The sequence below is a fragment of the Motacilla alba genome, chromosome 10 (assembly GCF_015832195.1).
Source record: "Motacilla alba alba isolate MOTALB_02 chromosome 10, Motacilla_alba_V1.0_pri, whole genome shotgun sequence".
NCBI classification, from domain to species: Eukaryota; Metazoa; Chordata; class Aves; order Passeriformes; family Motacillidae; genus Motacilla; species Motacilla alba.
Genome location: NC_052025.1, coordinates 3,187,719 through 3,212,124, shown reverse-complemented (window position 1 = coordinate 3,212,124; position 24,406 = coordinate 3,187,719). Strand labels below are relative to the sequence as shown.

The 24,406-nt window shown below is 56.0% G+C and overlaps 1 protein-coding gene across 7 annotated transcripts in view; it reads right to left on the bottom strand.

Moving 5' to 3' along the window:
• Nucleotides 1-10,001: 10,001 nt before the first annotated feature.
• The window catches only part of NEO1 (neogenin 1), a 169,982-nt gene continuing 155,577 nt past the window's right edge, over nt 10,002-24,406 (bottom strand). For 3 of the 7 annotated variants that reach the window (XM_038147601.1, XM_038147603.1, XM_038147604.1), the window contains exons 20-29: nt 23,783-23,977; nt 23,177-23,209; nt 19,720-19,788; nt 18,930-19,077; nt 17,274-17,512; nt 16,682-16,774; nt 14,772-14,930; nt 13,639-13,875; nt 12,977-13,113; nt 10,002-10,742 (exon numbers count right to left, since the gene is read on the bottom strand). In XM_038147601.1, the coding sequence (XP_038003529.1) occupies nt 10,659-10,742; nt 12,977-13,113; nt 13,639-13,875; nt 14,772-14,930; nt 16,682-16,774; nt 17,274-17,512; nt 18,930-19,077; nt 19,720-19,788; nt 23,177-23,209; nt 23,783-23,977 (1,394 nt within the window). In that variant the 3' untranslated portion in view covers nt 10,002-10,658. The remainder of the gene's footprint in view (nt 10,743-12,976; nt 13,114-13,638; nt 13,876-14,771; nt 14,931-16,681; nt 16,775-17,273; nt 17,513-18,929; nt 19,078-19,719; nt 19,789-23,176; nt 23,210-23,782; nt 23,978-24,406) is intronic. The other 4 variants (XM_038147602.1, XM_038147605.1, XM_038147606.1 and 1 more) reach the window with 2 other exon arrangements.

Below are 24,406 nucleotides of genomic sequence, written 5' to 3'. Positions count from 1 at the left end.
TTCTCTGTATTCAGCCACTGACAGGAAAAGTTTATAACTTCCACCTACACCTGAATTGTCACCAGGCCAAGGGAGAAATCTGGCAGTTGTTTTGAGATGCGTGCATGAAAATCCTTCACTTCGATGCAGACATGGAAGCTGTGGCTGCCTGTGGGATCCCTGGAGAAGGAACCCTGCCCAGGACACAGCCCCTGGCAGCAGGACAGGAACCACACAGGGAGGATGCCAAGGCCAGGAGCTGAAGAGTTTTAGGAAGGTAAAACTGGCCTGAGCTCTGAGCTTCCATTGCTCCTGCAAGGCCTCTTGGGGTCTGTGTGTGACTCCTGGTGGGTCACCTTGTCCTGGAGCTGCCACAAGGGAGCTCAGGCACTAAAAGGTTTGGGTTGCCTTTTGGAATGGGATTTTAGGCCAGGCTATTTTCCATGCCATTCCTGTTACAGAGGGAACAGGCTGTTAGTCCTGCCCAAGCCAACATTTCTTTTAAAATTGAGATTTCCCAGAAGATTTGTAAAATTGCAAGGTTGGGCTGGAAGAAAATCCAAGTTTTGAGCTCTCAAAGCACACCTGGAAGGCCTGGCTGCTTCAGCACATGGTGCTGCCTCCTTGCCTCACTGCAAGGACTTCAGAGTGCACTGGGATGATCTGGCTGTGGGGAAAGCATCCCCAGAGCCAGGTCACTGCCCTCAGCGGGGTGGGTCTGCCCCTCATCACCACTGCCTGCCCCACAGAGCCTCAGGGCCCCTCCCCAGGGTGGGGGAAAGGCAGGAGCAGCAGCTCTGGTGGTCTCTCCCTTTGCCCAGCCCCAGCTTGGGCAGGAATTCATGGGAATTTCAGCCTGGCCTGGCTGCCCACCCAGCAGTCTCTGGCTTTGGGAGAGGCAGCAGCTCCCACACTCGTGGCTCTTGCACCCTGGGGGAGATTTTGGGGGTGTGGGAGCCAACAGAACGCAGCAATTCCCAGCAGTGCTTTCCCAGGGCACTGGGGTTGGCTGGTCCCTGCACCAGCCAGCCCTGGGCACAAGGAAAGTGGTACCGGGGCTGCAGGGAGAGGCAGGCTGGGACTCAGCTCTCTCTTGGGAAGAGGATTTTCCTCCTCTCTGCAGCCTCCCCGAGCTCAGTGCCTGGCAGGACCCTCAGGCTGTTCCCCAGTCGCAGCCACCATCAGGGACACCCTGCCACACCTCTGGGGTGTCCCCAGGAAGCCCCAGGCTGGGGCTGGGGCTGGGCATGCCCTGACTGAGTCCTGTTTCATCTCCTCTGCAGTTCCAGGGATCTCCCAGCACGGGATCAGCAAGCTCAGGTACCCTGCAAGGTGCTCCTGGGGATGCCCAGAAGGAAAAGGGAGTTGCACCTTTTTCCTCCCTGCTAGGAGAGCCATGAGTAAATTGGGAATGACCCCTTTAAAGCAATCACTAGATCAGAGGGTGTATTTTAATTAAAGTAAGGAACACCAGACAGCTTTTACCCCCAGCCTCAGGTCTGAGCTCATCCCTGCCCTCCAAGGCACTGCTGTGACAGTGACAGGAGCTGTGAGCCATGAGCCACACTCTGACCCCAGTTATTCTGTGGGACAGGATCCCTTTGGGAAGGGAGAAATGAGCACAAAGCAATGCTCCCAGCCATGCCCAAACCACAGAGAGTAAAAATCAAATGGGACAGCTCCTCCAAGCCTCCCACACCCTGGGCACAGGGGACATCTCACTGCTCACACCCCTGAGCGGTGGCAGGGGACATTTCCAGCTCCTTGGGAATGCCCTGCTGCCAGAGCTGGGGCAGGGCACCCACTGGGGCTGCTCTGCAGGGACTGAGGGCCCCAGACCAGCGTGGGACTGGAGAGGCACTGAGGGCACATCCCCTCCCTGCCCGAACCCGTGTGCCCGCCTGGCACATGGACACAGAGTGGGAACACAGCCCTGGGGTCAGGGTGGGGCCTCCTGAGCTGAGGGAGGGACAGCAGGGGCCAGGGCTGGCTTCTCAGCAGCCTGGCAGGGAGTGCTGGGGTCACACTTGGAATAAAGGCTGGCCAGGACTCTGCTTCCCACAGGGAAGGGAGCTGGAGACAGAGCTGGCACCTGGTGAGGCAGGACCCTTCCCTTGGGAACGATTCCCCTGCCCAGCACTGCAGCCACATCTCCCACCCCAGTGGGGTCAGACGTGGGCACCATGGGGTCCCAGGAGAGGGGAGGGCAGAGGCCAGCCTGTGGCAGGATGCCAGGAGCTGGTGCTGAGCCCTGTGCCAGCCCGGGGGGCTGGAGCTGCAGGGATGAACCCCAGAACTGGCACACACACACGAGCAGCCCCTCTTTGCTGGAGGAACTCTGCTGCCTCCCCGTGCCCTGTGCCCCTCGCAGGCCATGCCCAGCCCGCACCCCTGGCTGGGGTGACCTGCGTGAGTCCCTCTGCTGGCCCGGACCCGGGCTCAGCGACTCCCCTCTGCGGGGGGAGGAGAAGCAGGGCAGGGCAAGCTGCAGTTCGACTCGGAGGTGATCCTGCAGCAGCTTTTCATCATCCAGCACTTCCCTGCTCACATTTGTGCCTTGCCCCACACGGAGAAATGCTCCCACTATGGTCCCTGTGGGGGTTTGGTGTGTGCCTCTGGCCCCTCTGCCCAGGTTTTCAGCCCGAATCTACACTCAGAAACCTGCAGAAATGCAATGAGGCTGCTCAGGCACGTTGTGAGCAACGCTATCAGCTCCTGGCAGAGGTGCAGCCTTGGCTGGACTCTGCTTTTCCCAGGGGGGACCCCAGGGGAGAAGCTGGGGCAGCCCAAGGTCCCCAGGTCGGAGCTGAGCACGCCCAGCACAGACCTTCGGTGCTGGAGCTCCAGGTGCGCTCCCTGTGCGGGTGATGGCTCAAGGACACCCTGCCTCCCGTGCAGCCTCCCCAGCGACCTCGGGGGAGCAGTGCCCGCTGTCCTCGGCCCTGTCCCCGCACCCAGGGGTGCTGGGCACTGCTCCTGGCTGGCCAGGGGGTCTCCAAAGCCATCCCCCGCTGTCCACTCTCTCCCCTCGATGAGAAGAGGCTGATTTCAGCGCGGGTTTATGCACATTGGTTTTGTCACATCACTTGCGGAGCCCCCAGACATTCCGCCTCGCTAATTCCAGCGCCCTTTGCCTAAGCCCCGCGCTGGCTTTAGGCTCTGATTTTAACGGAGCTGAAGGTGGTGCCATTAAAGCAAATTAAGGGAACAAAGCCGTGACTTGGCTCTGCCATCTGCACAGGCAGGGGAGGCGATTGCTGCCCCTTGGAGCAGCAGCGCAGCGCAGGCTGCAGCTCCCAGCCGCTCCCTCCGCTCCCCTCCCAGGCTCTGATCGAACAGACCTCGCCTGGAGCCCCTCAGGAGACGGAGATGCTCTCAGCGGGGAGACACAGCAGCGTCCCACCTTGAACCGGGAGCTGCAGCCCGGTAGGTGCCAGGCCCTGTGCGGGCACTGCCCTGCTGGCACTGCTGTGCCCCGGGCGGCACCGGGAGAGCCCGGAGCGGAGCCGGGCAGGAAGGCGTTAACAGCCCGGCCCGGCGCCACGTGTGTGAGCTCCTTCCCTCCCCGGGAGCCGCTCCCGCCTGTGCTGGAAATTACAGAGCCCTTCAGGTCATTTTCCGCCCTTCTCCCGCCCGCTGCTTTTACACGGCCGCGCTGTCGGGCGGCGCTCACGCGGTGCCAGCGCAGGGGCCACGTGCTGGCTGTCGCCTCCAGCCCGTCCCGGGGCTCCTGTCCCCCGCTGTGGCCGCAGGATGTGGTCAGCTCCGGCCAGGAACCTGCCCACCCCTTGAGCCCCTTCGCAAGGGCACCCCAGCCCCAGGGCCGGAGCTGCCCTGGCTCGGAGGCTCCCGGGGCTGGTGGCTCCAGGGCCGGAGCTGCCCTGGCTCGGAGGCTCCCGGGGCTGGTGGCTCCAGGGCCGGAGCTGCCCTGGCTCGGAGGCTCCCGGGGCTGGTGGCTCCAGGGCCGGAGCTGCCCTGGCTGGTGGCCCCAGCTCGCCCAGCAGCCGCTGCCTCCCAGGAACAGCCCCAGGAGCTGGGAGCTCCGTGGGTGGGGAGCAGCACATCCCAGCGCTGCTGGAGCAAACCCAGCAGGGCCTGGGGCTGGGTGGCTTCTCCTGGGGAGGAAGGATGCTGCTCGTCTGGCAGCATTCCTGCTCCCCCCGGGCAGCCGTGGTGGATTTCCTGGAGCACAGCAGGGAAGGAGGGGCCCGGGGCTGAGGGCACATTGCTGCCCGAACTCATCTGCCCGCCGCTGCAGTGCCAGGCAGGAACGAGTCCCGAGGGATTGTTCACCTCTCCCTGCTGCCTCACACCCCTCCTGTGACAGCTCGTGTCTCGCGTCCCGGTGCTCCTGGGGAGTCTGTGGCACTGAGGACAATCACACTCAGCCCTACAAGGATGCTGAAGGTGTGGCTTTAATCAGCGCTGCCATGAAAGCTCCACCCCACAGATCCAACCGCAGCAGGGACACCTGGAGACACTCATGGCACAACCCACACCTCTTTTTCTTCCCTGTCTCCAGCAAAGTGGTCTCCTAAATCACAGGGATTTTGTCCAAGTGGTACAAAACCAGCCAGGCACCAGCCTCGGGCACTCTGGAATATCCTCTGGGAGCCCTGAGTCACAGCACCGGGGGGACTCAGCATCCATTTCTAATTTATCATAGTGCTGTTCTTTGCTTGATGGGTTTTATTAGATCCCAGCGCTTCTCACAGAGCAGCTTTGCTGGGAAGGGCTGTTCCCCACTCCACTCCCATCCCATTAACACCCCACTGCTCCCTGCCCCCTCTCCAGGCCCAGCTGGGTGGGCAGAGACAGCCCCAGCCTCGAGCAGCTGGGCTGGGACTCAGGGAAATGTCCTGGAGCTCGGGAGGGCCCTGGCCTGGGGCTGGAAATGGGAAACACCTGGGATGGAGATGATGGGAGACACCTGGGATGGAGATGATGGGAGACACTGGGATGGAGATGATGGGAGACACTGGGATGGAGATGATGGGAGACACCTGGGATGGAGATGATGGGAGACACCTGGGATGGAGGTGGGAGACACCTGGGATGGAGATGGGAAACACCTGGGATGGAGATGATGGGAGACACCTGGGATGGAGATGGGAAACACCTGGAGAGTGTGGGGCACAAGCAGGTTCCAGTTTGGCTTCTCCCAGTGCAGTTCCTTGCAGCGAACAGCAGGATGGACCAGCAGCTTCTCCTGTGTTCTAGGTAGGAGTGGGGGGGTTTGGGGGTGACTTTCCACCTGAACCCCACCTTTTGGGGGTGCTGCTGGTCCTGGCTGCTGGGGGCAGCTGTGGGGAAAGGCTGAGCCCTGTCCCTGGGCTCTGTCCCCTTGGCCACTCCTACTTCTGTCTGAGGTGCTCTGCAAGAATCGGTTGGAGCGGAAGGTTCTGGAAGGTGCTGGATCTGGCAGTTGGGCTGTGTGCCCTGTTTTTAGGGTCCCCTCTGTGCTGGCATGTTTGTGGCCAGGACTGGGCAGCATTTCTTTCCCCCCCAGCCCCACATCTTGTCCTTTTTGGTCTCCCCACCCCCCAGCATTGCCTGCACCAGCACAGCTTTTCTCCCTTTTTCTCCAAGTGGGAAAACGACGCCACTGATCTGTGCTGGTGCCCAGAGCTGGGCGAGGGAGGGCAGCCCCTGCTCCTCCAGCCTGGCCTCGGTCCGTGGGGATGCCGGAGGGTCTGTCCCCTGCAGGAAAAGGTGGGAAATCCGTGGCAGCAGGAGCAGCCCGGCAGGGACACCGCGGGGAAGGGAGGCTGGGGAGGGCAGGATGCGGTCCTGGGACAGGGACACCCCCGCCAGGGTGACCCAGGGACAGCCCTCGAGGTAGGGAGTGCTGGAGAGGGCTCGGGATGGCACCGGGAGCAGGGAGAGCCCTGGCAAGGTTTCCCTGGCAGCTGCTCCCTGCAGTGCCAGGGGCTGTTTGTGCTGTTTGTCCCCGCGGGGGGAGCCCCGTGCGGGGCGGAGGGAGCGGAGCGCCCGGCCCCGGCATCCCGGCAGGCTGGGACGGACGGGGGGGACGCTGTCACCGTGGGGATGCTGTCACTGCCACGGGGAGCGCTGGGCTCCGCTGTTCTCCCGGCGCACGGGGATGCCGGGATCCGGGAGGGCGGGATGCGCCGTCGGGAACGCGGCCATCGGGGGCTTCCACTGGGAAACCCCCCTGGCTGACCCCAAACCCGCGTCCCGTAGCTCCCGGACGCTGCCGGGAGTCCCCAGGCCGGTCCCCGTGTCCTGCAATGTCTGTCCCCTGCACTTCAGGGTGCCATCACCCTTCAGAGCTGGCACAGCTGCTCTGGGGGCCGGGATTTTAGTGTGTCTGGAAGGTTCTGGAGAGCCACAGAGCAGCTCCAAGCCTGGTTTTCAGGAGTCACACGGGGCAGATGTGTAACCTGCTGGAAGCCTCCCCTGGTCTCGCAGAAACACGCTGGGAGAGCTGGGGGTGCTCACCTGGAGAGGAGAAGGCTCCAGGGAGAGCTCAGAGCCCCTGCCAGGGCCTGAAGGGGCTCCAGGAGAGCTGGAGAGGGACTGGGGACAAGGCATGGAGGGACAGGACACAGGGAATGGCTTCCACTGCCAGGAGGCAGCATTAGATGGGATATTGGGGACAAATTCCTCCCTGTGAGGTGGTGAGGCCCTGGCACAGGGTGCCCAGAACAGCTGTGGCTGCCCCTGCATCCCTGGCAGTGCCCAAGGCCAGGTTGGATGGGGCTTGGAGCAGCCTGGGACAGTGGGACGTGTCCCTGCCCATGGCCGGGGTGGGATTGGAGTCAGGATTTAAGATCCCTTCCATCCAAACCATTCTGGGATCCTAAGAAAAGCTGCGCTGGTTCAGTGTTTTGGTAAAAGCTGTTGATCTGAATCGCCCTGGGCTGCTGCAGAAATGCTTCTGCTGAGCTGCAGAGGGTTTTGGATCAAACCCATGCAGGGGGAGATGGGCGGCTGCTCTCGCTGGGCAAGAACCTGCAAGCGGTGCCCCATTGATTGCAGCTGTTTGAGGCAACCCTTGTTGTGGGTCGGAAGCCAGAGATCCCTTGGAAAATCTGGGCTTTGCAGCGGGAGTTGCCCCTGAGCTGCCCTGGGAAGCAGCAGCATCCCCGCGGCTCCTTCTGCCTCCAGGAGCTGCTCAGCAGCGAGGCACCGCTGCCATCTGCTGTCCCCGGGCTGCGATGTCACCGCGGCCCTGCAGGGCTGCCCCTGGCACGGCCCCGGGCACAGCGACACAGCCAGGGGTCCCCAGGGAACGGGGCTGGGGGGGTCAGCTGGGGCAAAGGAGGCTCAGGGGACACCTTGTGGCTCTGCACGGCTCCTGACAGGAGGGGACAGCCGGGGGGTCGGGCTGTGCTCCCAGGTGACAGGGACAGGATAAGGGGAAACAGCCTCGGGCTGGGCCAGGAGAGGCTCAGCTTGGACATCAGGAGGAATTTCTCCATGGAAAGGGTTGCCAGGCATTGGCAGGGGCTGCCCGGGGAGGTTTGGAGTCCCCATCCCTGGAGATGTCCAAGGAATTCCTGGAGGTGGCACTCAGCGCTCTGGGGTTTGGGCACGGGGTGGACCCGATGGTCTGGGAGGGCTTTCCCAGCTCAGCGATCCCGTGTGAATCCCGGCCTGGGCAGGCTTGGGAAAGCTCAGCTCCTGTCCCCTGCCCCCGGGGCAGTGCCCCTGCTCGCCGGTGACTCCGGCGGGGCTGATCGGCTCTCCCCGGACACAGGACATGCTCCCCAGGCTTCTCCCCTGGCTCCCACCAGCTCTGCCACGGCTGAGCTGTCCCTGCCATCCCGCCGGGAGAATTCCAGGCTCCCTGCCCAGCTGGGAGAGGGAAGGAGTGGCCAGAGGGATCAGAGGGACAGGGCGGGGACAGGGCTGTGACCCCGGCAGTGGCCGCTGGCCCGGGGCTGATGACAGCAGCACGGGGGTGGCAACAAGGAGATCAATTGCTGCGCTTCAGAATCCAGAATCAGAAAGTGAATATCGCGTGGTTATGGTATTATTTGCCATTATTTCCCAGTTCATTAAGGCTGTTATTTGTACTTGCACTGATGTGAACCCCTTCCTTCTCCGCTTGCTAATTAAAAGGTGATGTTTTTACTGTGGAGCTTTGAAATAGGGAACTGCTCCAAGCTCAGTGTGTGCACAAAGCCTGAGGGAGGGAGAACACTTCTGTTCTTCTTTCGCAGCCCACAGCGAGATAAAAAGGGCAAGTAAAACCCCAAACCCGGTCACTGAACCCACCACCAATAATTAAACAAACTCTCCAAGCAGGACAGGAGTTGATTGGATTAAAAAAAGTGTATTGGATGCCCAATACAAAATAATAAACATGAAGTTATTAAAAAAAGCCATAGAGGATACAGCAAATACTACAGAAAAGCAAAAAAATTGTACAGAGAGGTCGACATCTACAGCAGTCCTTGAAATTCTTCTACATGAGAATCAGAAAACAATGTACAGGTTTGGTTTGTTCCTTTTCCCCAATGTCTGAGGGAAGCTGTCACTGCACAGCTGGACTATGACACTACAAGGATACACAATGTTCCAAAGTTAAAATCACAGGATATGTAAGAAAACGTAGCATTAAAATGTGAAAAAGTGCAATACAGATTGTACACTGAATCGAATAAATGTTTTTTTCTTTTTTTTTTCTTTTTCAGTTTAACCTTAAAAAACCAACTTTGAACAGTTGTTTTATCATTAAAAATATTCCCCCTCCCCAAATTCAATGACAATATTAACATTCATGGTGTTCTACATAAGGAATATTCACAAAGGCCCCCAGCTGGGAATACTGTGTGTGTAGGATGGCATTTCTTTGGGTATAGGTAAAAAATAGGCAAAGGAACAGATCCACACCCCCCTTTTTCAGGCCAGGGGGTGGATTCCATTCTTTAAATACATGTTCTGTAGCTTGTTTTGCCCTGAATTGTACTGATTGAAAGTCCAAACGTTAATCATCCAGGTGGCCCACGGTGCTACAATTTATTTCATTCCCTCCCCTCCCTCTATAATAAATAAATGCAGGAAATGACCCCACCCTCAATCCCTGCCCTCCCTTCTCCCAGGGACAGCGCTGGGAGCTTCAGCTCCACTTCAGGGGATAAAGGGAAGCAAAGGAAGCCAAGTGCTTTTTGCCACTTCAGTGGAAATCTCCTGGCAGAGGCACAGAGGGGCCTGAGCTTCCCAAATCCCAGCCCCTGAAGCATCAGGAAGTTTGGGATTCCTTTTATCCTAGAAGTGAAGCTGCACAGGAGCTCACTGGCAGCTGGTTGGGGTTTCTCTCTTTTTTTATTTCTCATTTTACTGAACTCCAGCCCTTTTGTTAAATGCAGAGAAGGACAGAGCCAGGCAAGCACACAAAGAGAAGGAGAACCCCTCCTCCCTTTGCAGCCAGGCCTGTGAACAGCACCTGGGTCACCGACACTGGCTTCATTTTCACATGCTTTCCAAAGTGTAAAAAAATACATTTCTGCCTTGGTTTGTGTGCGAGGAATCCTCCAGAGCAGGATTCCTGTTGGGATGGCCTGGTGGGACACTCCGTGCTCTCCAGGCAGGATCTGGCTGCAGGGAACGGGACAATCCTGAACTGCCCTGAGCCCAGGGGGCTCAGCCCCAGCCCTGCAGCCTTGCTGAGCTCTCACTCTGCATTCCAAGGCTCCTGATCCATCTTTACACCACCAACGACAAAACGGCTGCCAAAAGAAGCTCCCTGTGGGGTCACCTAGGCAGGAGAAGCCCAATTCCCAGGAGGAATTGTCTGAACGTTCCTAAAGGAGCCTCTTCCTGCGCCCGGTGACCAGACACACAGTACAGCTGAAGATGTTTCCTTGCTCTTCAGTCTTCCCAGTCACTGGAAAAAGACAGGAAAACAACAGGAATGGACCCTCCCCCCCTGGGATCCCCTCCCCTTCCCCAGCTACTTCTCCCCCCACTCAAAATATTAAACTGCACAAAAAGCGACAAACAAGGCTCTCCAATTACACCTCAACTCAAACAGACCGGGAATCTCACAGTGATGAGAGGAGAAAGTCAGGCTTTTAATAATTATAATATAAAAATAATAAAAAAAGCTTACAAAGAGCAGTGCAGCATCCCAAAAGGCCATGGATTAACTGCCAGAAGGGGACGTAATTATACGCAGAATAAAAAACAAAACTGAACAACCCACACTGGCAATGAATTTTCATACACAATAGAACAAGCAGTCAAACCTCAGCCTAGGCTGTGGAAAACAACAGTTTCTCCCTTTTTTTTTTATTACAATATTTTTTTCCTTTTTATAAAAAAAGATAAAATAAAAACACAAATAAAATTGTACATAAATGCCAATGTCCAACACTGAAAAGGCAGGGCAATCACACCACTGAGACAAAACCTGACCAGAAAAAAACTAATGGCGAGTCCACTTTGCTTTGCTTTTGTCCTGCTGGATCCCAGCCCGGCGTGGCCCATCCTGCTGGCTGCTGCTGGAACCCCGCGCGGCTCCCTGCAGGACAAGGGTGACACTGCCGTCACCTCGGGCCGGCTCCTCTCCTCCTCCCTCCGTTGCTCTCACGTGCTGTCCCTCTTTCCGGTTTGTTTATTTATTTTTTTTTTCTCTTTTTTTTTTCCGTTAGGTTTTCCTCTGTACAATTCCTTGTGTGGCAAGGCTGAGTCCGAGGCTGGCGGGGCGCTCACGCCGTGGTGATGGCGTTCAGGTCCTTCATGAGTCCTTCCAGGTGCGCCATTTCTTTGGTCAGCTCGTCCGGCTCGTAGCTCTGCAGGGAAAGGGGCACTCACTCGGGGCTGGGGCTGAGCAGGAGCCAGCAACGGGCACTGCCGGGGCACCCCGACCCCGCTCAGCAGCCGGCGACAAGCCGGGCTTTGGGCACAGCTTGGACTCGGTGCTCTGGCAGCTCCTTTGCCAGCCCAGTGATCCTGTGGGAATCCCAGCCTGGTCAGGGCTGGAAAAGCTCAGCTCCTGCCCCCCTGCCACAGGAGGGGAGCTGAGCTCTCTGTCCTGCCACAGGAGAGGAGCTGAGCTCTCTGTGCTGCCACAGGAGGGGAGCTGAGCTCTCTGTGCTGCCACAGGAGAGGAGCTGAGCTCTCTGTGCTGCCACAGGAGGGGAGCTGAGCTCTCTGTGCTGCCACAGGAGGGGAGCTGAGCTCTCTGCTGCCACAGGAGGGGAGCTGAGCTCTCTGTGCTGCCACAGGAGAGGAGCTGAGCTCTCTGTCCAAGTGCAGCTCCTGGGCAGTTGTGGTTCACAGCTCCTCTGACCGAGCCCTGTTTCCCTGTCTCAATCCCTGCATTACCAAAGCAGGAAGTTGAGAAGGATCTTCCCAGCTTAACAGGAAAAAGTGAAAGGGATACTTCAACAAGGCTGTTTTGGGATCAGGATAGCTGCTAAACCCACACATTTTTAGGCTCAGCTGTCTGATTTCTGTCACCACTGTGGACAGACCATGGCCTGGCCCATCTCCAGACCCCTCCAGACCAAGTCCTTCCCAGCTGGGAGCAGTTTCCAGCCCTGACCTGTTCTCACACACAAACCTCCTCCATTTCAGCAGCCAAGAACTTCCACGCTACCAAACCTCTGCCTCGTCCAGCCAAGTCCTCCCAGCCCTGTGCCCAGCACATCACCTGCCAACTCCTGACTGGGATAAAGAGCAGCAGCTGGGAGAAAACTCCTTCCTACAGGTTCTCCTAAAAACCCAGAATCAACCCAAATCACTACCCAAACCTGAGCCTCATATTTCAACTTGTAATTTACATTTTAAGATTCACAGTTGAACCAGTAATTTAATTTAATCTGGATTTTTGTGCTGACTCTACCTTGCACTGATCCATTAATGACAAAAGTATTAATGGCTCTATTTAAATATTACAAATTAGTTGTGGAGTATGGGTTTGGTACTGACCAAACAAAATTGATAAATAGGAGTGACAGAAGCACAAAAGGGCACCAAGATCAAGTTTCCAGACCAGCACATAGAGAAAAAAAATCAGGAGAGTAAAAAACATGTGACAAAAGGACACTGAGGAAAAAAAAGAAATATAAATTCCAAATGAGCATTTCCTGTAGCAGAGATGCAGCAGTGAACATTTCTGTACTAACAGGTGACACAGTGGCCACAGGAGCAGCTCCTTGGCTTGCAATTTGAAAGGAAAGCAGCTCTTCCAGTGCCTCACACCCAAAAGATTCCTTAAAAGCTGCTTCCAAAGCAGCCCAACAAGGCTGCGCCCTTCCCAAAAGTCAGGAAATTTCCTGGGATAATTTACAAACATTTTTGGGATGCTGGCTTGGAACACACTGACATTAATGTCAAATGTTCCGTGTGCAATGGCACTGGGAATGCCCTGCAGAGCTGGGGATGGCACTGGGAAGGCTCTGCAGAGCTGGGGATGGCACTGGGAATGCCCTGCAGAGCTGGGGATGGCACTGGGAATGCTCTGCAGAGGGGGGGATGGCACTGGGAATGCCCTGCAGAGCTGGGGATGGCACTGGGAATGCCCTGCAGAGCTGGGGATGGCACTGGGAATGCTCTGCAGAGGGGGGGATGGCACTGGGAATGCCCTGCAGAGCTGGGGATGGCACTGGGAATGCTCTGCAGAGGGGGGGATGGCACTGGGAATGCCCTGCAGAGCTGGGGATGGCACTGGGGAGGCTCTGCAGAGGGGGGGATGGCACTGGGAATGCCCTGCAGAGCTGGAGATGGCACTGGGAATGCTCTGCAGAGCTGGGGATGGCACTGGGAAGGCTCTGCAGAGGGGGGGATGGCACTGGGGAGGCTCTGCAGAGGGGGGGATGGCACTGGGGAGGCTCTGCAGAGCTGGGGAAGCTGCAGGACTCAGCAGGACCCTCCCTGCAGGAGGCGTCTCCCCCCTTTTCCGCGCGGATTCCCGGGCAGTGGAGCTGTGGGAGCCCCGGTGCCCCCGTGCCCCTGAAGGTGCCAGCGCAGGGTGCCCTCAGAGCCCAGGGCTGAGCCCTGCCAGCCTGGCAGGGGTACCTACGCTCTCAGAGTCCTCCAGCATCCGCGTGGTCTCCTGCACCTCGGGGGCGCTGGGCACCACCACGGGCATGGGCGGCCGAGTCCTGCCCAGCGTGCCGATGGACGCCGTCTTCACCGCGTGCAGGGCGTGCCCAGGGGCTGCAAGGAGGATGGGACACGGTCAGCTCGGCTCACTGCCCCTGCTGCCTGCTCGGCAAGCTCCTGGAAGCAGCACAGTGAGGACAGGGGGAATGGCTTTCACTCCAGGGCTGGATGGGATATTGGGAAGGAATTCCTGGCTGAGAGGGCAGGGAGGCCCTGGCACAGGGTGCCCACAGCAGCTGTGGCTGCCCCTGGATCCCTGGCAGTGCCCAAGGTCAGCCTGGACAGAGCTTGGAGCAGCCTGGGACAGTGGAGGTGTCCCTGCCCATGGCAGGGGCTGGGACTGGATGAGCTTTAAAGCTCCCTTTCAAGCCAAAGCAGTCTGGGACGATTCCCTGAAGGAACAGGATCCTATCAGGAAAAAAAGGAACACTTCACTTACCGAGTGCTGGATTTGAATTATCTACGTACAGAAAATGACACCAACAAAACTCAGCCCAGCCTCTGCCGCGTTTCCTCCGATGCCCAGCCCTGCCCTCCCTGTTCCCCAAATCCCCGTTTTGGGGCCCTTGGCTCCCTCACCTTGCTGGGTCAGCAGGGGGGTGCTGGGCAGGGCAGGGTCGAAGGGGCCCCCGGCGGGGGGCACGGCGGGCACGGCGAAGCTCTTGAGGGGGTGCGAGGGGCGCACGTGGGCCGTGGGGGGCCCCTGGGGCTCCTCCTCCGCGGGCAGGAACGGCCCCTCGGGCTCGGGCAGCTCCGCGCTGGGCACGGCCGAGGCCGCCGGCATGGTGTCCGTGCTGGGCGTGTTCCGGACGGACTCTGCAAGGCACACGCAGCGGCCGCAGGGGTCATTGCTGCCGCAGCGGCTCCGCCGGGCCGCGGCTCCCCCTGGGCTCGGAGCGAGCCCGGCCACGAACGGGAGCTCAGCGAGCCGAGAGCCCACAGACCGCACCTCTCACGCTTGGCACTGAAACAGCTCCCTGTTCCAGTCCTCGGACAAACAGCACAGAACACGAATCTGCAGCCTCCTTTTACCCCGGAGAACCAAAGTATTGGCATTTTTAATTAGGAACTCTTCATAGCGCTGGGGTGGTCACAGAGGAGCCACACCTGAACTCCATTTACTGAGACTCATGGAATGGTTTGGGCTGGAATGGACCTTGCAGCCTCAGGAACTGTTTTCATAAGGAAACAGCGCTTTTGGCTGTGATACCTTCAAATGCTGACGTTAAAGTAGAGAAGCTCAGTTTGCTTCATCCCAGTACGTCACCCACGGGCACATTTAGCAACAGCATTGCTTTGGGATTTTTCAGAGCACTGGAGACTTCAGTGCTCTCTAAAACTACTGCAAATGATTCTGGTCAAGCCTGAAAGTGCTGCATGGAAATCACCCCCATTCTCGGTAGCCAAGCCTGGACTTTCCTTCCCTGCTGGTTTCAAATTGTATTAAAAGGGGAAAAGTTACCCCACGAAGCAGCTCCGAGTTAATCTGATGTTTCAGACTCCAGGGCCAGAGGCTTTAGCAGGAGGAATCCCTGTTTGGAGCCGTGTATAAAACATGAAACCCCCTTTTCCAAGGACACCACCACGGATGTCAAGGATCAATATCTGACCTACCCAGGAAAGCCCAGCCCATCCTGATGGAGCCCCCAGAGGAGACTGACCCAGCTCCAGGCTCCGATTTCCAGGCGTTTCCCTGAGGGTTGGTCTCTCACCTGTGGAGTCGGCCCTGTCCGAATGGGACATGGCAGAGCCCAGGGGCCACGGGCTGAGCTGGTGGTGCAGGAAGCTGCGGGTTGGAGAGGCGAGGCTGCCGGAGTGGAAATGGTGGTGAGGGGGGTCGAGGGAATGGATGGGATGAGCACTAATCACAGCTGTGGATGAACACAAGACAGAGAAACACTTAACACACACACACACACACAGGACAGGCTGGGGACTCCCCTCCCTGCTCCCTCCTCCAGCAAGGAGCCAGACCCTCGGCTGATTTACAACAACCCAGCTTCAACCCCTGGGTTATCACACCTCAAACGTGCTTAGGACAAAAAAATCACCCAACTCCAGCTCCAAAAGCTGCCACCAGCTCTTAATGCACTGCTTGATTCCAAGGGGAAGTTCAGAAGAACAAAGAGAATACAGATCTGTTATCCACATATGGATACACTATGAAACGAGGTGTGTCAAACAATAACAGCCCTTGGCTTCCCAATATCCTTCCAGAATTTCTGGACTCCAGGAAAAGAAGGAAGCCACTAGTCCACAGCATTACTGCAAATTAGACTGAAATGGCACCGTGAATTACCACAGTTCAGTGCTTAGGAGGGAATTAGTAACTCCATCTGAACACTCCAGTGGGTGGAGAAAGCCCTGGAAGGTTGTGCAGGCCCAGAGCTGGACATGGAACGGTCCTGGTGGGGCTCACTGAGAAAGGGCCTCGTGTGCCAGGAGGGCACCTGCGGATCCCACAGTGGATGCTCCACAAACCAGGCCCTTGGAGCTCTCACAAACAGGATGGAGAGTCCCAGTCTCAAAGCCAGGCTCCAGCAGGGCCTGGGCTGTGCCCCCAGGCAAGGCAGGAGCTGCTGCAGAGCCTGGCATGGCACAGGCACCTGTCACACAGCCATGTCTGACACAGACCAGCTCCAAGGAATTTAGTGTCAAACTGCATCCTCTGCTCCCTCCTCACACTTGGAGAGCTGGGAGACAACAAGGAGATCACACTGCTTAGTGCAAAACCGAGAAACCACGTGCTGCTCTTGGAAAAAGGTCACAGAACAAGAAGATTGACAAACTGAGCAATCAGGTCATCAGGACACTTGAAAAAGTAGGGAGAGATCAAGAACAACAAGTCCTCAGCTCAGTTTTTAATTACAGTAAAAAGGAAGTGGAAATGTAATGAACTACTCTGAAATAATTCCATAAAACGGAGGGGTTGTGGCAGCACTCACCTGGCTACAGGTGGAACGTGATCAGAGAGCCCAGGGAAGTCTAAAGCTCAGCCTGGGTGAGCTTGGTGTGATTTTACCTCCCCGTTCTGCCCCTGCACAGTAACTCCTGAGCTTCTCACTGGTGTTCTCACACAGGGTTTCAGTCTGGCTGTTCAGAGGTTCAGCCAAATCTCCTTTCCACCTTGGAGTCATTTGAAAACTCTAGATATATTGTTTAATTCCAAAAATATTTCATAATAATGGTCATTTTGGTATCAGAGAAGGATCCCAGGACAAAGAGGTCTCAAGGAGCTCAGAGGAAAGTCAGAGAAGGCTCTGAGAGCAGCAACTGCAGAGATAGGGGGATGGTGACTGCTTGGGCTGGGAGGGGAAAACCAGCAGTGGGGAACCTGACAGAGATCCCAGCTCTCTGCAGCTCCTGTGGAGCAGCTGGACACGGGCAGGGCTCCAAGCAGGAACTCTCCAACTGTCCCTGAAGAGCCCCAGACTGGCACAGACAGATCTGGCCATGCTCCTGCCCTCACCCCAGTACAGCCACATCCAGTCCCTTCTAACGTGGTCTCACTCTGCCCACACCAGGAGGGCTCAGGAGCCTCCCCTGAGCTGCTCCTGCTGCCCAGGACGGGATTTCCTGGGAGCAGGGAGTGGCTCCAGCAGGAATGGGGGTGTTCACTTACGCTGAGGGGGCTGAGAATCAAAAGGCATCATCATCTTGGGCCTCATGCCCCTCCTTCCTGCCAGCGTGGACATGCTGTCCTCTGACTCGTGTCCTGAGGGGAAACAGCCACGTTAGTGCTCTGCTCCAGCTCCTGAACCGGGCCAGCATTCCCACATCCTCCCTCTAGTCCTGCTCCCAGGCAGCTCCTGGAGCCACCAGTGACCAAACCAGCCCCTTCCCCCTCTGCTGGAAGGTGGGAAGATGGTGAGGGTGAGGATTTTGGGGACTGCAGAAACCCTCCAGGCCCCAGTGCACACTTCCGGCAGTGATTCAGCTCTGGTGAAGGGTCACAAACAACTCCAGTGGCTGAATGTGAATGAGATGATCTTTCCATTACTAATCAGTATTTATCAAGAGAAAGCAATGATCTAACTCCTGGATGCTTCAGTTCCTCTCTAAAACACATGATCCAACCTTTCCAGAGTCTCAGAAACCAGGAACAAACCCGATTCTCTACTTGGAAAATAAGGACAGAGAAGAGCAACTTAATAATCTCTCAAGAAGTGATGCCACCAGCCACAGCAAATGTATTTCACCCCACGGGCTCCCACCTCTGTAGGAATTCCGCCTCTGATGGATATTGCTGTCCATGGAATTGTCCACCGGGGTGATGTCCTGCGAGTTGCGAGGGATCGGGGTGTCTGTCATGATGGGGTTGGGATCTGGGGATTTATCAATGGGTTTGAGCTCCAGCCTCTCGTGATGGATCCACAGGTCCGGGGGTTTGACATCTTTGGAGTTCCCCTTGTACTTGTGGGAGCCGTTCACGGATTTGCAGGCGGCTCGTTTCCTGGGAAGGAGAGCAAAGGAGGTGTTCTTCACTTCTGGAAAAGGCAGCTTTCCCCTGGCATTTCCCTCAGGTCTTGCATCCAGCTGGGCACAAGTTTCCCACTGGGCAGGGAGCTTTGAATTTTGCACGCAAGCCCCAGTGACAGCTCCCAGCCCATCCTGAACTCCGGAGCCATGGAACGCACCCCGTGAGCAGCCCCGGCTCTGCAGCCCAGCCTTCGTTAGCAAGAATTCAGTTTGCAGAAATTTTGCTCATTGAGAGAATATTCCAATGCCACCAAGCTCCAGCAGCAGCTGGAGGAGGTGCAGTCCTCCCAAGATGATGGGAACACAGGATTAAGGACAGGAATGTTCCTTCCAGCCCCGCTCAGGCCGGACACATCCCACTGGGGAGGTTCCCACCCTGCTGAGCAGCAGCAGCAAACCACAGCGAGGCAGAGATTTGGGATGGCAGCATTTTGGGAAAGCAAAATGGAGGTTTCAGCATTCCTGCCACACTGACTCCTCACTTTGGGCCATGGCAAAGCTGGAGGAGGGGTCCCTTTGGGAGCAGAGTTCCTGGGAATGGCTCAGACATTGGTAAATGTCACCGACAGAGCCTCTGGCAGGGGTCACTCCCAAATCCTGCTCCCACTGGAGCTGATGAGTGACAGGGATCAGGTGATTCCCTGGCTGAGGGCACTCCGAAATTGAGATTTCACAGGGTTATTTCTGCCCTGAAAATAAAACACTTCTCCTGGCACTGGCCCATCCCTGCCGCCCTCTCCCAAGCACAGCCCCAGCTGCCAGGTGTGCCAGGGCCAGCTCCTCCAGCCCCGCTCCCTCTCCTGCAGTTCTGCAGGCTGGTCCTGCTGCAGCAGGGCAACTGCAGATTGTCCAAGCCTGGCTTTTCACCACTTCCTTAAAAATCTGCTTTGCATAACAGCATCTTTCCAAACCCCAGGTACAGCTCTGGGCTTTCAAAGAACACACAGAGACCCTGCAGGAGCACTGCTGCAGCATTAATGCAGGGCAGCATTCACATACAAACACCAGGACTTGGGAGCGCTCTCCTAAAGAACCCAGCAGCACATTCAGATTCCCCTCCAGTGATCCTACTAAAAACTGGAGCATGTCGATGCACTGAGCCCCCCCTGCAAGAGTGAGGAGCTGCCTGAGCTCTTGAGCTCTCCCAGCTCCCAACACGTGGATTGGCTCCATTTTGGAAACTTGAGGACAATTTCTCCTTGGGGTGGGGGAAGTGCAGGCACACCTGGAAGCAGTGCCCCTGTTTGTGTGGGAGCTCGGGGACACTGCCAGGAAAAGCAGAGCAGCAGCAGCGCCTGCAGGCTGCGGGCCTTACAGGGAATGAACCCTCAATGGAGAATGAACAACAGGGCCCAGTAAGGCAGGCAGGGCCCGGCCCCCAGCCCCGTTACTTTTTCTGGTGGGACGTGGTGCGGCGCGTGCAGAAGACGGCGACGATGACGACGATGACGATGGTGATGACGCCCACGGACACGATGATCACCAGCAGCATGTTGCTGTCCAGGGGGGATGTGGGGCTGCCGTGGGGACTGTTACTGCCTGGGAGGGTTGGGGAAGGGAGAAAAGGCTCATTTGTCACACAGGAAAAACAAGCGGTGCCCACCAAAGATGCCTGGAATCCTGCAGATCAGCAGGAGGGGATGGATCTCCTGAGAAATGTTTGTGTCTCTGGCATTTGCCAACTGTTGCTGTACAACTGTTCATCTGGAAGTTGATTTATAGATCTGTTTCCTACTGAGTCATTCACAATGTGAATTCAGCATGTGAAAAGTGCAGCCCACTCAATTATCACAGAAACCTCCCCACTCTAAGCAGAGGCAGTCTGGGATCCTGCTACACCCGCAGCACCACAGGCTCCCCTTGGAGCCACTGGAATGGCAGCAGGAGCCTCCAAAGGAAACCCTTTATACCAGGGAGCATTCCCTGAGGACAGGAAATCCCACCACACAGCACTGAGCAGGACAAGGAGCAGAGCAGGCCCTTCCTTCCTCATCTGTCCCCACAGAAGTGATGTCCCACTCTGGCAGCCATGTCACACCACGCTGGGAGCAGCTCTGGTTATGGAAATGCCAAGGGAGCTCAGCAGCAGCAGGAACACCTCTGGAGCTGCTGGAACATTCTCTGGCTGACCCCAGACTGGAAGCCAAGTGTGGCCATGGAGAAGCTCTGCCCCACACTCACCTCCCAGCGGGGGTTTGTAGTCTGGGCCCAGGTCCATGGGGCGGCTCCCCTTCCCAGCAGATCCCGAGGCTGCAAGGTTGGACACAGAGGAATTTTACACGCACAGCCACAACTCAGCCTCTCTGAGTCCTTCTTTAGAACCTCCCCAAGCCCCCAGGAGCAGCTTTTCCCCTCCTTTTCTGTCCCTGCAACACGATTTGGCTTTGCTTTTGGAACAGCACCTGCTTGTCCAAGGAAAGAGTCACTTCTCCAAAGGAGCTCTTTAATGCTTTCCCAGTTATTATTTTCCTGATGAAGCCTCTCCTAATTTCAGTTTAAAAACAACAATAAAGCCTGTTTGCAGTAAGGCACAGGTACATGCTGAGGCAAATGGTTTTGCCACACTTGTATTGGGAGTTCATCACCCTGAAACAGGAATTATCCGGGTGTCTTTTCCTAACACCCACTTCCAGCAGCTGGGGGAGCCTGGAAATGAGTGGAGGATCCCAACACAGTAAATGTAGTATTAAGGCCCTGCCTAGCCATAAAAACTTGCTTCCAGCTCCTCCCCGTTCTTCCCTGCACACCACAGGTGACAACAAAGCACCACAAAGTGGTTTTGATGAAACCCGAGGAACAATAAATCAGCTACATCCAAACCTGGTCCTTCCACTCTGGGCTTTCATCAAAATGCACCAATGCAAAATGACTGACAAAACCACAAAAAACATTCAGCAATGGTGCAAAGAACAATATTCCTCTGGTTACAGGAATGCAGAGTATTTCACACATTTTCACAGCCTTCTACAAAAAAAAACAACAAAAAACAACCTCCAAAAAGTGAGGCAGCGTGGAGGAGAACAGTCGGGAGAAGGATTTTTTTCTGTTAAAAATCCCCTTTAATCAAGAAGTATGAAGTGTTAAAGGATGGAAACAAATGGAAACTGACCCTCAAGTGAGAGCCTGTGAACTGGGCCCTGAAATAAAGACAAATGGCTAAACCAGGCAGGGCAGGGGCTGAAGCTGGGGAGGGCAATACAGAGAAGGTTCTGTGTGTGCAGAGGGGGCTGGAGCCTGCAGAGAGGGAAAGGAAGGACTGCAGGACAAAGGGACAAGGCAAGGACCCAGGGAGCTGCCAGGATGGAGAGGACACAGCACCAGGGTTCCCTTGGTGGGCACCAATAATCCTGCAGCAGCAGAGACAGACTGGCACAGCATCTGACACAGCTGCTGTGAGCTGTGTTTGTGTCTGAGTGGCCACTAACCTGCCCTGGAAGGGTGGGAACCCCAGATGGACTCAATCCCTGAGCCTGGGGCTGAGGAGCTCTCCAGGCAGGGGGCACATGAGGAACCAGCAGCATTTAGGGAGGGCAGTCAGACACCCTGAGCACTTCAGTGCAGCAGCTGGAGCCCTAAAGCAGGTGAGATGATGGAAAAGGGGATGCAGAGGAGATGGCACACACTTCACATCCATCTCCCTGCTTTATGGAAAACAGGAAACCATAAAGGTGGCTGGAAACAGTAACTATGCAGATATATAATGAGAGATATATAAAATATACTGCATTTAGGCTTCCAGGAAATACCTGACCGTGCTGTGCAATGCTTTGTTGAAATAGCACCATAAAAAAACCATGTGGAGCCTATTAACAAGATTAACAACAAATTAGCTGAGAAGAATGAGAATTGTCCAGGAGGAATGCTTCCAGCGAGTTCTGCAAGGACCCGTGCTTGGCCAAGTGCAGCTCAGTGCCCTGGATAACACCACGAAAGAGAAGGGAACAACTGCCCTGGGGTCAGCAAGGGACATCAAATCAGGCCTAAGGGAGAGAGACAATGCACAGTGATCCTCATGGAACCCGTGTCCTCCCTGATGAATTCAGGATGTCATTTAGGCACCCAGCCAAGGTGCTTCTGAGGATCCAATTCCTAAACCCCCAGATGAACAGTTTAAACCTTTAAAGGCATTCCAGGGAGCCCCATGGAATTGTTTTTCATTCAGCCTGTGAACCTCCATGTTACAATGTATCCAGACAGAACATTTTTACTGTGGGTGACTTCAGGATGGGTTTACCTGATCAGAAACCTTAATCTTTGCTTTAGGACGAGGCCAGTGCAAGCACCTGAAGCCTGAGAGCAACAGGCCCTGAGTTCTGAGCAAGCTCTGTGCTCCAGAAGGGTGTGGGAGGTCAGAGGGAAACATTAAAGCAGACAAAGAGAGAAAAGGACAGAACCATTCCGGGCAGAGAATGAATCCCCTCTGGTTTTGCTCCCAGCCTGAGTAACTTGCTGGCTCTTCCCTGCAGGTGCCAGTCTGGCAGTTCAGTCACAGGGCAGCTCCTCAGCTCCTCTCCTGCACTTCCTCTGCCTTCCCCTCTCCCACATTCCAGCTACTGCCACGATTTCAGCTCTCCCAGTGTCCTTACAGGAATTCCCAAACAAAACTCTGGGCTTTGATGATTTTGAAATGACAGGATGTGATAAAAATTGATCATGACTAGGAGAACCTGTTACTTTAGGATGTAACACTGGCTGAAATGGGGCTGGAACAGGGAGAGGCAGAAAACAGCAACTTCCACCTAAACCCCTGTAACCTTCCCCCATTCCCGGCTGCTGCAGGTGAGCAGGACAATGACCTGGAGCATGTTCTCCCCAGACAGCCCAAACCCCAGCCCCACCTCCGGGACACAGGGATGGGGATCAGTTCACTCCCTGGCTGCCCCTGCTGCCAGCATTACCTGGTGCAGAGGAAAAGCACATTTAATAAATTACTGCAAGTACCAAGCTGAGGAGCCAAGTGAGGAGCAGCTCCCTCAGAGCCCCTTTAGGATCTCTTTAATTGCATGTCTAAGCTGTTTGCCAATGGCCTTTTTAACTCATCCCTTCAGACTAATTCTCCCCCTTTTTATGGGGCTTGTAGGTTATTTGGAAGAAAGCAAGAAGTGCCCTGGGACATCCACCTTCTAATTCGATGTGGGAAGCTCAAAGCTCCCATTTTTCAAGCAAACATTTTAAAACCTTAAGGCTTTTAGGAGCCAGTGCTGGGCTCCTCAGGAGAGTCTGGGCTCCAAATGAGCTGACAGGCAGAATCTCTCCTGCACAGAGCTTTCCAGGGCTTCCCTGCCTTTATTATGGAATGAATCCTCACCAGCAGCACTTGTGCTAACCAGAACCCCTTTGATCTTCCACCCCCTCGTACGTGGCCAGGGCTGGATGGGGCAGCACTGGCTCCAAAGCCATTCCCCCAGCAGGATTCAGAGCTGGCACAACCCCCACGGCCCTGCTGGGACATCTCTACAGAGATCCCTTCACATTCCTGCCACCCACGGCCAGCGCTTCCAGCTCCCCCTGTCAGCACAGCAGGAACCATCCCCAGCCTGAGAGCAGGATCCTGCCCCACTTGGAAAATGTCACAGCACATGGACAGCAGACAGAACAGTGAGGGATGGAGAGAGGAGAAACGTGGCTGTTCATTTACCTTGGTCATTGGGCATTTTATCTGAGGACTCAGCTTAGTGGGGCAAGCACAGGGAGGAAAAAACAAGAGACACATCACAAGGATTGAAGGAGTGAGACAGAATTCCAAGTTCCCCACAGCACAGGGTACAGGGGTACAGCTCTTGAAACTTATGTGGAGAAGTGTCCAAGGCCAGCCTGGACAGGGCTTGGAGCAGCCTGGGCTGGTGGAGGTGTCCCTGCCCAGGGATGGGCTGTAAGCTCCCTCCCGACCCAGTTCTGGGATTGGATTCTATGACAAACTCATAATTCTGTTTTTCCCCAGCTCTCTCACATTTTACTCTTCACTATCTTTGCCCATCCCCATCAGCTCCTGCATTAGGGGCCTGCTGCATCCCACGAGTTCCCACTGCACCGTCCCACTCCCAGGAGCGGATGTGACACACAGGACCTGGACTGGCACTGCGGCCCCCCGGCTCTGTGACAACAGAGCAGCCCAAAGGGCCCAGGCTCTGCCAACAGCAGTGAACCCCAGAGCTGGGCTCAGGCCACAGGGACCCCCTCCATGCAAGCCCAAAGTCCCTGCAGAGCCCAGTGCAGCCCCGCCCCTGCCGGGGGGCTCGGGTACCTTTGGGGGTGCGGAACTGCACGGCCTCGGACATGGGCCCCATGCCCTTGGAGTTGCGGGCCTGGATCTTGAAGAAGTAGGGGGTGTCCAGGGTGAGCTCCTGGATCTGGTGCGTCAGCCTGTTGCCCACCACGGGCTCGATGACCCAGTCGTGGATCTCGGCGTTGACGTCCGTGCTGTAGTAGATGATGTAGCCTGGGCAGGGAGGGGACAGTGCCACTGTTTGCCAGGGAAGCCACCGGCGGCTTCCCGAGCGTGCTCTGACTCTGGCAAACACTAAAACCAAATGCCAGCCAGCCCTCCCATCTTCCCTCTGAACTGCTCAAAGGAGATGGTAAGGGAAAAAAGCCATTTAAAATATCAAGGTTATTTCTGATCACCATTCCCTGAACAGGGACAAATTGCTATTTCCATCTCTTTACCTACTTATAGACCAATAAAATAAAGCTGCCATTATCGAAACATCCTCGAATAATTTATATGATATTATTTAAATTACGTGAAAACAACAAAACATTCTCACACACAGTGAAACAACTTGCTTTTGTAATTATTTCATTATTTTTCAGCGTGTTAACAAAGGCAACAAGAATCTGAAGAGAACTGAGGCTGCCCTGCACATCC